The sequence below is a fragment of the Heliangelus exortis genome, chromosome Z (assembly GCF_036169615.1).
Source record: "Heliangelus exortis chromosome Z, bHelExo1.hap1, whole genome shotgun sequence".
NCBI classification, from domain to species: domain Eukaryota; kingdom Metazoa; phylum Chordata; class Aves; order Apodiformes; family Trochilidae; genus Heliangelus; species Heliangelus exortis.
Window position 1 is genome coordinate 69,790,596 of NC_092454.1, and position 15,933 is coordinate 69,806,528.

Consider the following 15,933-nt stretch of genomic DNA (forward strand, 5'->3'; position numbering starts at 1 on the left):
GCTACATCTTACACCTTCTAAGAACAGAGCTGAAATGACTGCTCCTAGGACTGACACTCATGAAACACCACAGGCTGGGAAGGACTTAGGTACAATTTTATGGTTTAAATCTATCCACTCATAACTCAAGTCCAGGATGCTTTGGAATAAAAGTACCCAAGAGAAGCTGAAGAGTTGTGGAAGTTGTCAGAGGATTGTACTCTGCCTGTGGATCAGCCCAGCTCAGAGGATGCTCCAAGCATCAAGAGAAACTGCTAGAACTTTTTCAAAGGCAAGCTGTGTAACTACTGTAAGTTCATTTTCTTTCTGTGCATTTTCACGGGTGGTGTCAGAGGGAAGGTGGAACAGGCAGGCAGGAGACTGAATTACTGGGAATGTGCTTCGTTTCTATGGGAGAAACGAGACTGCTGGGTTCTGCGGGATGTTGTGTACAAAAGCACCACCTCCTGGTAAAACCTGGCTTTTCACTATTAATATAAAGTTCTCAACATGCAGTTCACATCGTGGTCCATTTCAGGCACTATTTGCTAGGCTGGAGTTAGTGTTTAGCCCCAGCCAGATGGTTTCAAAGTGAGGATACAAGGGGGAGACTGATGGCCTCAGAAGCTTTGAAGCCCAAAGGGCTTAAACGTGCATTTTTACTGAAGGCAGAAGAAATATTATGACTTGGAAGTGATTTTGAAACATTTAGAGAAAACAATTAAGTTTTGCTGTCTTATTTTCATTTACTGAAAAAACTCCACTTTTCCTCCTACAGCTGGGAGTTGAGCTTTGCTTAAGCAATGTTTACTGTCACTTTGATGAAAGACAAAATGTTTCCTACTCACAGAGTCAAAATGAAACTGTGTGACCTCAGTATTGAATTATATCAGTTATCAGGGGTTACTACAGTCTCTAATAATGTTTGTTATAATAATAATAATAATAATAATAATAATAATAATAATAATAATAATAATGGATCTTGTTATAAAACAGAGAAAGCAGGATGATTTGCCTCCAGTTGCTTTTATGAACCCTTCATCCCTATATGGATGAATGTGCCAAAGTTGAAGTGATTCCTCTCCTAAGTCACAGAGTTCATGAGCACTAGCCCCTAGAATAGCAAAGGTAGGCTTTTTTTTTTTCTTTTTCTTTTTTTTTTTTTTTTTTAATGGCAAGGAGGACAGTTTCTTTGCTTTTTTTAAACTAACTAAGCTAACACATATAAGAAACTATAAATATCAGACTTTGTCATTTCAATTTAGTGAAGCATTCCACTCTTTTCCTGGAAGCTTGTTGGAGAGAATCCAACAATAATAACAATTAAAAAAGCCCAACAAACCAGGAGTGGTGGTGTGGGCTTTTGTTTGTTTGTTTGTTTGTTTTTTTGTTTGTTTGTTGTTTGGTTTTTTGCTTTTCATTTCCAGTGACTTTATTTTTCAGTTGCTTAGGAGGTGCTAGGACTTCACCTGGGAAAACAGGCTGCTGGTTTAGTAAGGTTAGTAAAATAGTAATATGACATATGATTTTAAATGCCACGATGATAGTGAAATTTGAAAGTGCTATAACGAAGGGTGGTGGAGCCTGGGGGTTTGATTTATAAGTGTCTGATGTGGGAAGATGACACACCCCTCAGCAAAGCTGAGAATATGAAAAAAAAAAACCATTCTGGTTAAAAACAACCATGTTTAGTCAGGTTTGTTCACATAGAACACACTTGCATTCTCTTATGTGACAGCCCCCAAAGGAACAAATCTAGAGGGATAAGCTGCATTTTTAATGACACAGAGCCAATAGTGCTATGTAAATACCTGGCATACAAATTTGGTACAGTTGAAAATGAGGTAATTTTGGCAGGTCAAGACTAAATTTTTTTTAAGTTTATGGCAATATTAATAAATCAAAGCAACTATTTTGAATATTTTTTTTCTTTTTAACTATAATCTGTTTTTTACTAAACCTTTTTCTGAATTTCAGTGTCGTTACTGTAACATTTTAACAAGAATCTTATGTAAGCTAAAATGGTCAATTAAAGGGGAAACCTTCCATCACCCATAGATGTGAGTGGTGAAATAGGTTTTAGAGCTGTATTCTAAACAGAGCACTGTTCTCTATTTAGAATAGAATCTGCTTTACAAAAAAAATGAAAATTTTGTCTGCTATGAAATTATCCGTTTTCATGTATATGTTTGTGATAGCATAAACAGCTGTTTGTATCTGTCTGTACCAATATATATATTTTAGACTGTTGCTTCATACAACTATGCAGGTTTGGTCCAGGAGGCATGCCCTATTTTTATCATTTGAAACCTACACTAAGTTCAATGGTAAACAAACAGATTTTGAATATGGAAAATCCACCGAGAAAATAAAGCAAATTACTTCAAAGAATTGTGTATAATTATAAGCACTCAAGTGCCATACAGTCCACTCTTGTTGATTTAATCACCTTTTTTTTTTTATATATATATTGTTTGAAAACATTTCTTTGGATAGGGACAATGAAGAAAATTAACATTTTCCTTTTACACAGCAGTTCTTACTGAGACCAGCACGGTGAAAATGTGATGTTTATTTGGAATGCAACAGGGAACTCTGCATCCCATCTGGATTCAACACTGAAAAAACCACACAGCTCTGCTGTGCAAGAGGTGGGAAGCAAGTCAGGATGCAAAGAGCTTGCAAGTGGTTTTAATCCTTGCTGATTCCAGTTACATCAGGTCTCTGTTTGCCTCCATCTATTCAAATCTCCAATGGGTTTGGGAGCCCAGCATGCACAGGTAGAACTGCAGGTCTGAGCAGGTGATGAGTGAGGAAACAAACTTGCACCAGGTAGGTTTGTACAGAGAGACAAAAATGGTCTGTTGGATGAAGCCTCACACAACTTTTCTTATATAACCACACTTGGCTGTCTAAATTGTTCTACTTCATAACTTCATATAATTCCCAGTCATAAATATATAGAAGGAGCCACTGAAAATTCACCTCAATATTTTGTTGTGTACCTTTAGCTGCAATTAGAGGAACAGAGGGTATTTTTTACTTGCTAGCAATGCAACCTTCCTCCCTCCCCTCTGTTTCTCTTTCAGGTAAAAACAGTATTTTATTTTTTTTTTCATATTTTTGATCAATGTAAAAGCAGAGTAAGACCCTCTGTGCCAAGATATTTTGATCAGTTCTCAAACATTAAGGCCTACACTTTATAAAGAAGTTTATAAATGACAATTGATATGAAACTGAATCACTGGAAAATGTTATTTACAGTGGTGGTATAAAAACCAAAAACACCTAGGCTCAAGCCTAAATACATAAGGCTTTTATACAAAACAAGGAAGTTGTCTGAACTGATATAAATTCACAAAACATGTACCTAAATTTTTCAGTAAAAATGGCTCAGTGGGTAATTGTCCATATCTAGATATGGCTGCTACCTAACAAAAATCAGTGGTTTCTAAGTGTTAAGTTTGCTATGTAAGAGTCACAGGAACAAGTCAACAATATGCTGGATTTGGATGATTTTTTGTTCAGGTGGGTAGAAGTTACATTAACAGTTTGTATATTCTTCAGATGAAATGCTGTTTCTGTGTTTGCATTTGTATTTTACAGAAGCTAAAATAGGGAAGGAAAGATTCTGTCTTAGACTGGGAAATTCAGATGAAAGAGAACATTTTCCATATAATGGACTTGTGCCTAAAAAATTTTAGCTGATTAGGTTAAAAGTTTGGAATGGACTTCCTTTTGGCTAGCAGCAATTAACTTCTCATAGACTGTTTGGTCCATGTTAAAAAATCAGTAGCCCTCTCAGTAAGAGACATTGCAGCAACATTCAGACAACATCCCAAAGTTCTGGGAAGGATTGATTTCCCATGGAATGTGGGTGTATTTTTTCCAGATGAAGACCCAGTTTAGAGACTGTGAAAGTACTACTTCTCTTTTTAACCTAAAAAGCTGAAAAGTCTAACTTTGTTTTAATGCCCAACAGATATCAAATTGTAATTTGGGCATTTTCCAAGTACGGATATTTGGATATATATGGATGTTTGGATATATATGGATATTTGGATATCCATATTTGTGATCCTATTCACCAGGCTCAGCAAAAGGCCCAAAACTGTGCAGATAGGGAAAGTGAACTCCCATGTCCTCAGGAATTTGCCCTCAAGCCTGCTGACATCAGTAATTACAGAGTCAACGTGAAAAATGATGAGTTAGGTTGCAGAGATCTTCTCCAGTTGTCTTAAAGAGGATTCTGACAGTGCTGCTGAGATTGTGGAGGATTTATCTGGAGCAACCACACCCTAGTCCATTAGTACCCAATTTCGTTGTGTATTGAGGAAGCAGAGCTGGTTTTTATCTTTTTAGACTTTAGTGAAATCAAAACCTGCTGGAGAGCTAGGATGTCTCTTCCAGCTGTTTTCTCACAGGTCTTTTCAGATTATTGCTATCCAAAAACATCTCACAGCTGCCAAATCTTTCCAGTATATGACCTCATGCAGCACAGGGGTTTGGGACATCAGAAACTTCCTAGATGTGTTCTGTCAAATACCTGGTGAAGACTATGATTTTGTGTGCTTGTTTTATTCTTTCTGCAAATTCTAGTTTAGCTTCATATGGAACGAGTATGTTCTGCATAATTTAAAGTTTTTAAATAATCCAAATCAGAAGAGGTGCTTTCGCGTGTAAAACTCAGTGACTAAAATCAAATAAAGAAATTATTGTGATTTTCTGCAGATAGAAGACTTCTCCAGAAGTGCCAGTGGAGCAGCATTCAAAGCTGCTTCATTTACAAATCACTGAAAGAATAACAATGGAAGTAGCAACTCAGAATATATTCCACCAGCCACAGCCCATCACACTTTGACATTCTTTGACATGAATTAGAAACATATGATGACATGTGACGTATCTGAAAAGGCATGTAGTTAGTTTAAGATTTAGTTTATTCTTTTTTTGGTTAACCAAATAGCCTTATGACATCCTTTGGTACACCAGTGTAAACAATCATCTTATTGTAAGGCTATGCATTGATATCTAACATGTGAGTTTGCAACTTATTTGAAACTTGACAGCTTTAGTTGTACAGTTAGCTTGAATATTGCCCCAGACACAGTGCATACTCAAAAATAAAAAAGAGTATAAGAGAAAGGTATAAAGACTACTTTTTTTTCAGCAAAAGAACTATTTCGTTTGTATGTTTTAATGTAGTTAGTATCTATAGATGCTAATTTATTTAGAAATGAGGTTTAAAAAAATTTATTTCCTCTGAAACACTTGTAAAGAGGTCCTTTAAAAACCCAAACCATCTGCATATGGTAAAAAGAAATCATACTAAAGTACAAAAAGTGGTCAGATAAAAAGGAGAATTTTTAAGTTCAACCCACACTTATAGTGTTAAATAGTTTCACTTTGTGGCAAATATTTTGTAAAAAATTAGTTAATATGTGCAACACCTCCTTCTGAACAAAAAACAAACCAAACCAAAACAAACAAAACAAAACAAAACAAAAAAGAAAGGAGTAGGAATTAAAGTTCTCCTTGTAAGTACACTCCAGCTGTATTCAGATTTTTGTTTTATACTGAAAACAAAATTCTAGCCATACATCAGGCTACGTATGGCATGCTGGTGAATGTCTATCCTTACTCAATAGAAACTGCAGATAATAGGATTTTTGAAAATCTTACTCTTCCAGTTCACTTCACTGAGCCAATGGCTTTTTCAATAATGCACTGGGTGACTTCCCTGTGTGAGTTTACACACTTTTTAAAATCCTAAAACAATGTAGCACTGTGCTTCACCCATCTTAAATCACTCGAATTTATCCACTAGAGGGCACGAACACCTATCATCCCCAGCACAGGCAAACAACCACAAGTTTTGTGGGTTTACAGTTTTTAGTCCTAATTATGCTACTTGCCTGTAAAATATATACATCCAAAGAAATGAAACTGGCATGTCAGAGCTGAGAGGAAGGGGGTATGTGGTTACTAGATAAGGTTAAGGCTTAATTTCAGGTAAAATCATTATGTCACTCTTGCTTGGTTAAAAATATTCAGAAAATTTTCAAGTTTGCTGTAAACGTTTGTGCTATAGTAACTGGAAATAAAAAGCATAAATGGCAAAATACAGCAATAGTACAATATGAGTGTTTAGTTTTGTCTTTAGTAGTGAAATAAAATGATATTTTAGTTTGGTCTTTAGTAGGGAAATAAGATGATATTTAAATAAATGAAGAGAAAAAACATAAACAGCAGTCTTTACTACACTGAGAATATGTCATGGACACAGAATATGTCATTTTAGCTACCTAGCAAAATTTTCACAAGATATGTAGTTCCAGTTTTGGGAAATGGAGCTCTTGCACATCCTAAGTATGTGCTGATATGTTCTATTGATGTATTTCAGAACTGGGGTTACTGGGAGATGGAAGTCACTGTATAACAATAAAATAAAGAAAACACTGCTTACCCCAATTGGCTGAGGGCAGATGGTGGCATGTTATGGAGGTGTTGCTGTTGCCAGCCAGTCACAGAACCAAGATGAAGAGCACTGGCTGTATTAAACCCAGAGAGAGATGATATATCTGCACTACTCAGAGAATATTCTAGATGTGGAAACAGAAAAGATAATAATTAAAAGAGAATTAAGAAGGAAGCAATTAAACAATAACTAGCAACATAATTTTCACGTCACTTTGTAAGCCTTTTAATTTTAATTACACCAATCACATTAAATTGCAGCCGAAAAAGTAGACCTTCCTCTTCTCTCAACTCATTAACTTGGGAGCAAATAATGCACTAATAATTATTCTGTAATTTAGCAGGGCTTTTATGGATCTGTAAAACCCAGAGCATTCTTTGCCTGTGTATCCGCCATGCTACAGCTACATACACACAACTGCAGATGCATTCTCACAGACTCAAAGACTTGAAAACCTGAAAAATATTTTAGTTACAGTCTTTCTTGCAGAACCCAGTGGGCAGCCTGTGTCTGAAAGAGACAGTCTTCTCCTACAGCACTGGATCTGTGTGCCAGCAAGCAGCAATGCACAATGGGAACTGGAAAGGATCTGTTGAGGCTTCATTTCTGGTCTCTCCCAGGTAATTATGTGTTAGCCCTACAAAGATACTGAGTTCTGTTTAGCAGCCAGTGAAACTGCTTGCTCCCACTACTCACAGGACATTCAGAAGCTGCACTCAACTACAAGAAACTATCTGTGGCATTTGTATGGTTAAGAAATGTCTTAGGAGATACGTTTTTTTTTTAAATTAAAGCAAATAAAGCTATCAAAACAGTTTTCCACTTGAAGACAATAGCTAACTTTCAAACAGGCATGTCTCAAGTTAGTGAAAGGGACAGAACAAGTAAATGCAGTGCTAAAGTCTATCAGTTATGAAATTTTCATTTTCCCCCAGTGAATACTAGCTAAATCATTATTACTGCCATAGACACTTGTCAGGATCTTGATCCCTCCCCCAGCCTTTACATCTTGCACCCATACTTACCAGTACCATATGTTGTTGAGATGGCTGATGGGTATCCTCCCATCCCTTGCCCTGGTAGAGTAGGAGTTGCTACGGAAACCACTGGAGTAGCCAATGACTGAGCAGACTGGGAGTTATTTATCCTCTGATTCTTTCAAAGTAAGTAAAATAAACATATTATTGACTAGTTTTAAGGCAGTTGAGCGTATTAGCTTTCTGGGTATGTTTTGTGCATGAGATTTACAAGCTGATACAAATTTCTGGAAATTAATCATTTAACATGTGGCTCTTATGAACTCTGCCAACCCTATCATTTACAAGCCTTCAAGGGACCAGTTGTCACCATAGTAACATTACATCAGTATCTCCTAGGTAACTGAACTCGTAATAAGTAAGATTGCTTTTATTGTGGGTAGAGAAGCAGATCATGTGAGAAACTAATGAAATATGTAAACTCTCTTCCTATTGTTTTCTTTTTCACTCAAATGAAGAGAAAAAAAAAAAACAAAAAACCAAAACCAAAACCCAAACCCAGCCCTACTAGACTTCATGCTTTGAAAGTGAAGGGCACCCCATGATGGCTGAGCACTGAACTCTGAACTCTTACCAGCAGGTGGAGCTCGGACTAATTCTTTTTTGTTCGATAAAACAAACTTCAAGGGCACTAGGTAGCACAGCAGTTACCTGCTTGTCTTTAACTCCCAAGCACTGGACGTTGCACTGTAAAAATGGCACTAGAGAACTCTCATCCTGTGAGTGGCAGGATAAAACGACCAGTGGGCCACCAAAAAAAAAAAAAATGCCATAAAACTGCACTGTCTTCAACAGCTCAGTTTATATCCTTGCAAAGCACCAGCCACAAGAAAGTTTCATTCTAGCATCCACAACTTGAGTGTGTGCAGCAACAGCACCTGGCCTTCTATATTGCTGTGTTTCAAAAATTATGTTGACCTTGTAGTTCCCAATATAGCAGTGGTTAAGTTTTCCATATTACTTCAACCAACACTTCACCTACAAAAGTATCAGTCATATTGAAGAACTGATTTTCCTTTTCCTTGTTATTAAAATGAACATCACTACCACTTACCAGAAGCAGATCAACATCCTCAGACTGAGTGCATAGGAAAGGAGCATTAAAAATTAGTGAAGATAAATATTTACCAGCATGCAGATTTCTGGCCTAGGGAATAGCTTTATCTGCCAGAGGTAGCACAGCAAACACTTTCAGAACATAGTTTGGAAAAAAACCACTTCATAGATCTCTTCTTTGTCCTTCTAATGGGATGTTTGTCTCAATTGTGAGGACAATCTCTCCAGTTTTTAACATAAGACTTTCTCTAAGAATTCATTATTTCTTTAACAGCCCCAGTGGCTGCAGACTGTGTTTCTATACCTGTGTTCAGGAGACCTGACCATTCACAGATTCCCTTGGAAAGTATCAGTTTAAAGGACATTGGAATAAATCATTTGATGCAGACAGCTTGTCACTGCCTTGGTCGACTTTCAGCATTGCCCTGTAGGAGACTGTTACTTATCCTCTCAGAAGGCTGCATCACATTTAATGCAGGTTTTATTTTGATGTTCAAAGTTAATTTATTATGTGTCAAACTGAAGTAGCCAGCTTGGAAGTTGTTTTAATAGTGTCTGTTACATAATGGAAAAATGTGGTTATAGTGTCACTTAAATTGACCATCAAGATCCTTTTTAAATTAAGCTCACTTTTAATGTTAAATCCCTCATGAAAGATTTACTTGCATCCACTAACTGACTTTCAGAAGGGAACTACAAGATACATCTATGACACCTTCAAGATTCAACTTTCTAATTTAATAATCTGCCCAAATTTCATCACTTCTGGCAGGACATACAGTAGTTTCATGCCTGCTTTTTTCTTACTCTATTTACTACCTTTTATCATTACAAAATTTGGCCTTTGGAGCTCAGAGTGATATAGTTCATATTACTTTATTTGTAGTTAATCTGCCAACTGCTGAGGGGAAGTGTGCCTAAAGACTTAAGAAAAATACATTAGGCTAGGAATACCCAGGGTTACACTCAGCCCTTTTAACAAATCCAGGAAAGGTTATTCCAGTGACTACGAAAGAGTGTGTAGAAATTCAGACTGTGCAGGATGCAGTTCCTATTTTGCAACTCAGTAGAAAAAAGGGAGGAAGTAAACAGGCTTCAGAAAAGCAATCAAACAGGCTCTGCCCACATCCTCAGCTCGATGTCAAGCCCTAAGGTTTAGCCACAAAGACCGAAGAAGCAAAAATGTGGACAATTCGCCTGATTTTCATTACTCCAGATGGCCTTGAGATTCCTAAATATCCCGTATCTGAAGGAGATTAAAAGAGAGCTTTGAAAATGCATTACCACTGATGGCATTGTATTCTTGCTTCCAGGTGGAATAAGCACACGGAGGTCTGGTTTACGGTTGTTCATTCCCAAATTCATTGGAGGCGGAGATTTTGCTTGCATGTTCTTGTTCAAGTTGCCAGGTGAGACCAGCAGACCTGGTGAGTTGCGGGGGTTGCCATATCCATTTCCTGTTTAGATTTTAAAAAGAAAAGGAAAAAAAAAAAAAAAAAAGAGAGAGGAAGATTAGAAACAATATATTTATTAAGTCTGAACGATGAAAATGCCAAATAAAAAAAAAATCAACGTAAATAACTTTGCTGTATAATGTATCTTTATAGGAAAACACAACACATGATACATTTGGAAAAGCTGGTCTTAAAAGGCTTTCTCTCATGGCAGCTGCCCTCTCAGTGATGTGCTGAAATTGGGATGTTTCATGCACCTCTGTTTACAGCACTATGGTATATAGCACAATATCCTGTGTACTCAAAGCAGCCAAGATTTCACATTTGACTTAGAAGAGAATCAGCAAAGTCAGGCAATCTTACAGCTTAAAAAATATGTCAAAGCTCTGCTGTGTTTTCTCGACAACTACAGAAGATTCTGTGTTGCCTGACTCAGCCCTTTCCAGGTCATGATTTTGTTTTGTGTTTAAACAAAGGATGAGTATAGCTAGGCTATAATTTCCAGAAAAGGCAGGGGGAGGACTAGGAAGATTCTTAAATGTTTATTGGCTCTTTCACCACACTTTTTGAACCTGATTCTGTCAACACTAAAGTCAATGGGAGCAAGAGCATATCCTTATTTGGAAAATACCACTGTATCTTTCATCTTCATCTCCCTTCTGCTTTCTGCAGACCTCAGGAACAATTTTGACAAGCACTTGCTTCATTTGTCTTTTTCAGAAAAGTGTTTTCTTTGCTCACCATGAATCACTGACAACTGCATACCCCTAAGGTTACTGATTTACCATTCTACTAAAATGAGACCTTTCTACTTCATCTGCCTATAATTTCACTTCTTATCCACACAAAGTCTGGGAAATTAGATGACTTTTTAGTGTAGCCTTAAAATTCTATCTGCACAGGATCCAAAGACATACAGAAACCGCCCAGTGACAGAGGGAACAGCATGGAAACTATTACAGAAAGAGAAAACTTTTACAAACAAATACCAAGAAGACAAATGCTAGGAGAGACTTTGTAATCTGTGCTCATCTTTTCTTCCCAGATCACAGGCTGTGGCACACAACCTAGAAATAGAAATGTGAGTGAGTGTGGAAGAAGCCCTGGACCTTCAAATTTCCCCTGTAGTCCCAAAGTCAGTGTAGAACTCAGTATCTCACTGTTTCTGAACTGAAATGGGGTTTGCAGCCCCAAAGGACAGAAGTAGATTATAAAAATAAATTTATAAAGTCTATGAGGTGGGCACAAACATGACAGTACATAAGAGTGAATCTGTATTCTACTTAGAATATTGAAGTGTGTCCATGCATGACAAGCACAAAAGCTAACTGCACTTATCAGATCAGCAAATCCATGGATAAAAAAAATATCTTAAAGGCTATTAAACACAAAAACATCACTTCAGGCTCTGGAAGATACTGAACTGTGAGCTCTAGACACAGGACACAGGGAATATATCACAAAATGCTCAACTTCTTTACTTGTCAGGTACCTTGTGAACCAGTCAGAGTTCTGGCTTGGCTTGCTTATTTTCATGCTTTTTATTACCATGATCTCCCAAGCCTTTGCAAAAATTAATTAAGATGAAAGTTTAGAAGCACTCAGAAATTATTTTTCATATTTAGCCTTTTTCTTTAGTACCTTAATAATATCTTAGGTTTAGTGACATAATGCAAATTAAAGAAAAAAGTGTATTTTACACTTATCAAGATAAAACAGCAGAACGTTGTCAAGAATTTACCATTTTGTGTCTGTAGGCTTTTTCTTTTTTAAAAACGAACACTTGCTCTCAACATGGATTTGCTTCATATTGTGCTCTAATTAACGCTATGTGTTACTTGAGGCGTTGAAATTAGAAGCTGTGTTCTGAATACACAACATTTTGTTTAAGAAACTTCAGTGCTTTTTTAAAAAGTTGATCTTTCACAAACTGAACACAGAAAAACTAATGGTGTGGAGAAGAGATCAACAAAGAAACTGAAGCGAAAGTAAATTTTCTGTGGTGGTGGCTTCATACAGGAGCTGTAAGTAAATCTGACGTGTGAAATCTGTTGTATGACAACCACTTGTTTGGAGAGTGAAAAGGAATTTTTTTTTTTTTTAGTTCTACGATATACAACCTAAGATATTTAACAAAAAACTGTGCTCTATAATCTGTATTTTTGTGTCTATAGTTGTGATTTTTGTAGAACAGAAACTCTTACAAGAAATCTCTCTGTGTAAGGTTTATGTCATATAAGTTACTTACTATTAATAGTTAAGAGAAAGAATGCATCTGTATAAAACTTTGCTCTTCAGAAACTTCCATCTGACCTTTATATTATTTACCTACTGATTTAAAATATTTGAACAGTGATAATACTTCTCATATATATATTTTTAGAACATCAAATTATTTTTAAGCACTGCTGCAATCTTCCCTCTGCTTTTACCAGCAGATTTCTGCTCTACATGGCATGTGATGCCAGCTAGCATTTTGGAGCCATGTAATAACCATTCCTCTTTCCAGCCACCAAACTGTTATTCTTTCAGTATAATGTGGATTCAGGAATGTAAGACCGTGGACCTTAAACCAATGATACACAAACCCATCATTTGAAAATCAATGATGAATGCATGCATGTGGTTTGCAGTTAAGAAGAGTCTGCATTTAAACCAGCTCTTTAAACCGTATCCTCTTTACTCAGAAAGCTGTGGCCTGCTTGGAGGCAGCTGTCCCACCTTCAGATAAATCCACCGAAGAGAATGGCCTCATTTACATTCAGAGGCAAAAAAAAAAAAAAAAAAAAATATATAAGACTTCTAATATACAAATTAAACCTTCCTTCATCCTATACTTTAAAATTATACTCTGCCTGGACAATTATCAATTTAGATGTGACTGTATGCAGAACATCGCATTCCACTATCCACTTGAAAGCACAAAAATTATATGTCATGTATGAATGGATTTCCTGATTATAGATTATAAGAAAATGAAAAACAGATGGATTTTAGAGCAAGTTGGCTTTACATTTTTATTTGGTTAAAAGCCATATTTTTGCTGGAATAGAACATTTTTTGAACACTACAGATATAACTTGTAATGTATAATGAAAATAAAAACAGTAGCTGCACAAGTTTTTAAGGGGCGTATGTCAGAATTTGTAAATTTGCAGCTTTTTCAATTCAGTAAGTTCTCATCAGAAATTTTTTTTCCTCATGTTGTTTGTTATACTGACTAGAAAGAGTAAAAATATTTTACACAGCAAAAGAGCTTGTTTCTAGACAGAACTAGCAGAGCAGCACGTGTCATGAAATGCAGTGCCAGACTTTGTATTTGGACTAATGGCAGAATATAAAGACAAATACTTTCTGAGCATAGAATGCTCTTCTTGGGCATGTTCCCACATTCTGTATTTAGGCACAAGTGCCATTGACTTTAGAAGGAATTCTGTCCAAGTACTGACTGCATGATTAATCCCTGCAATATTATTTTTTAAAAACATCCAGAAAAGTTATTTTTATGCACCAGTAGTTAGTCAGTCAAGAGGAATTTAAAAAAAAATATTATTTACTCATGAAAAACTATGTTTTCAACTATGCTATGAATTCACATATTGCTCTTAAATGGCTGCTTCCACGCTCTAAGAATTTAAGGGTCCAAATTTATTCAGCACAGGACAGAGAGCAAAGTTTACTTCTCTTCTTTCATCCTCCATTAGTAGCACCTGTACTTTATGTGTAGTTTTCGTCATATGTGTTATGGAAAACTGGCCCACCATTCAAGCCTGCTAAGGTCCCACATCCTGGGCAAGCTTGTGATATATCATCTCCTTTTTGGATTAAAATAGGACAAAAGTGCTGCAAATGAACTGATATTGGAAGAATGGGAAGACAAGGGGGAGAAGACTTGCTTAACAACTCTTGCTCATGGCTGTACTTCTAGGAACCAACAATTCAGAAAAATTGTAAAGTAAAAAATAGATGTTCCTGTAACAATATAAGACTGAGTTAATATCCAGGTCTATTTCTTACTCACTCATTCCTGCCATTCAGGTTCTATAACTGTCAATGGGAAATTGTTGCTCATTATGTATGGGGTCTTATGACACTACAGTTGTCCTTTGCTGGGAACAAAAAAGGACAGCATTTGGGAATTATTAAAATACTGCTAATAGTGCAGGCAATTTAGGGGTACGTGGAAAGCCACCTGCACTGGGGTTCCAGAAAGCTAAAGGTTACACTGTGATTCCCATTTCACAATTCTGGGTGTTAGTGGGATCTCATTTTGGAAACCAGTCAAATCTTCACTGCTTCCACTGCAGTGGAGGTAAATGGCTTCATCAGATTTCCCAAGGAAAACAGTGTATATGGTGTGCTTATATGTGTAGTATGTTATGAAGAAAGTGAGTTCTGTGGCTCTTATTCTTCAGTTTCACTATGTCCCTTGTCTGATTCAATCTACATATAGTAACAGTAAGGGTCTTACTACTAACTCTCCTGTTTAGTGTCATTAACAGTGTGTCATTAACATTCAGTGTCCTCTAACCAGGCTTATGTTTCCCCTCACTGAGCCTGATTCAGACCCCCAGCCATGGACCAACATCCTGGCCCATCCCTATTCCCACAGAGATGCCTGGGGCTGAATCTTCCCCTGTTGCCCCATCACTGGTCCTGCTCCCTGACTGGGGCAGTGGGATGGGATGGGTCCTGGCTGCCAAACCTTGCCCTGTCTCCCCAGGGACCTCTGTTCCTGGCTCCCAGCTGCCCCCAGTCCCCAGGAAGTTCTGGTGACACGTTTACCATCAAGAAAGAATTAGGAACCAACTCTTCAGAACTTAAAGAGTTGAGCACTGCCAGCTACCCTAACAAACTGTTTAGATGGATGGAGTAGTCAAATTTATTTCTAACCCTTGGGCTAGTGCCATGTGAGATCTGGAACATCCTTCCAATCTGCTTCATCTGAAGTATTTGCAGGTGCACACAGCTATTACTGAAAAAGGACACATGTATCTCATACTGCAGGAACTGGGCTCAGATTTCCTTCAGGGCAGAGATGATGCTTCTAAGGCAGAAACAGGAGGTAAAGAAGTGTCTCTGTGTCCACCTGACAATGTGGAACACATTGTAAAACATGCTTCTGGAAACCTAAGGACATGACCTGGACTGAAGAGGCTAGAAATATGAGATGCTTTTTCAGCCAAATGGAGAAATAGATGAGTTTATTTAGATGTAGAATGAGAGACCATGAGAACAGAAACCTGACCTGTGATTCACAGACCATTACACTTCATGCAAATACTTCACTGCTGAGTAAAGTGCATAACTAAGTATATGGCAAACTAACCTGATCACCAAAACTGTGGTTACATTTTGTTGCTATAATAAGATCCATGCTTAAATGTTTATAAAGTAACTTTTGCAGTAAGCATTCTTCCACTTTGGTCTAGGGAGTTCACATCTTAACAAAATAAATATAAAGGTGGCACCTGACTGTCTGCAGAATTACCCTCTGGCTACCCACATAAGGATCTGTGACCAATCCTGCAAAATATTTCTTGCTGCAATTAGGTCTCCCAGGCTTCAGGCAGATATTTCAGCACATCTCTGGACCCCCTCCTTGCAGCCTCTGGAAGACAGTCTGGCAGTGAGGGTCTGCTGCAAATTATACACTGAGAAAAGGGGGAATGATCTCCATCAAGAATTACCATCATTATTTCTCCCTTTGTTGCTCAGCAAGGAAGCATCAATAGCTGATGCAAGTCCAGGTCCTGATTGTGTTTTTTAAATTTTGCAATACTGTTACTTTTGTCAATATACTTATATTCCAGTACTGTCCAATCATAGCCTCTTACTATTTACTCATAATTCTTTAATGGCACTCCATCTCAGGAATATAGCTCTATATAAAAGGAATAAAGCATATAGCTTCAAGGCAGAAATG

At 37.1% G+C, this 15,933-nt stretch overlaps 1 protein-coding gene across 19 annotated transcripts in view; it reads right to left on the reverse strand.

The window, feature by feature from the left end:
- Window positions 1-15,933, reverse strand: part of MEF2C (myocyte enhancer factor 2C) — a 137,938-nt gene that overhangs the window by 5,631 nt on the left and 116,374 nt on the right. For 10 of the 19 annotated variants that reach the window (XM_071730963.1, XM_071730956.1, XM_071730964.1 and 7 more), the window contains 3 exons: window positions 9,838-10,010; window positions 7,486-7,615; window positions 6,449-6,584 (listed from right to left, as the gene is read on the reverse strand). In XM_071730963.1, the coding sequence (XP_071587064.1) occupies window positions 6,449-6,584; window positions 7,486-7,615; window positions 9,838-10,010 (439 nt within the window). Of the gene's footprint in view, window positions 1-6,448; window positions 6,585-7,485; window positions 7,616-9,837; window positions 10,011-10,996; window positions 11,075-15,933 lie in introns of all 19 variants that reach the window. The other 9 variants (XM_071730950.1, XM_071730957.1, XM_071730947.1 and 6 more) reach the window with 1 other exon arrangement.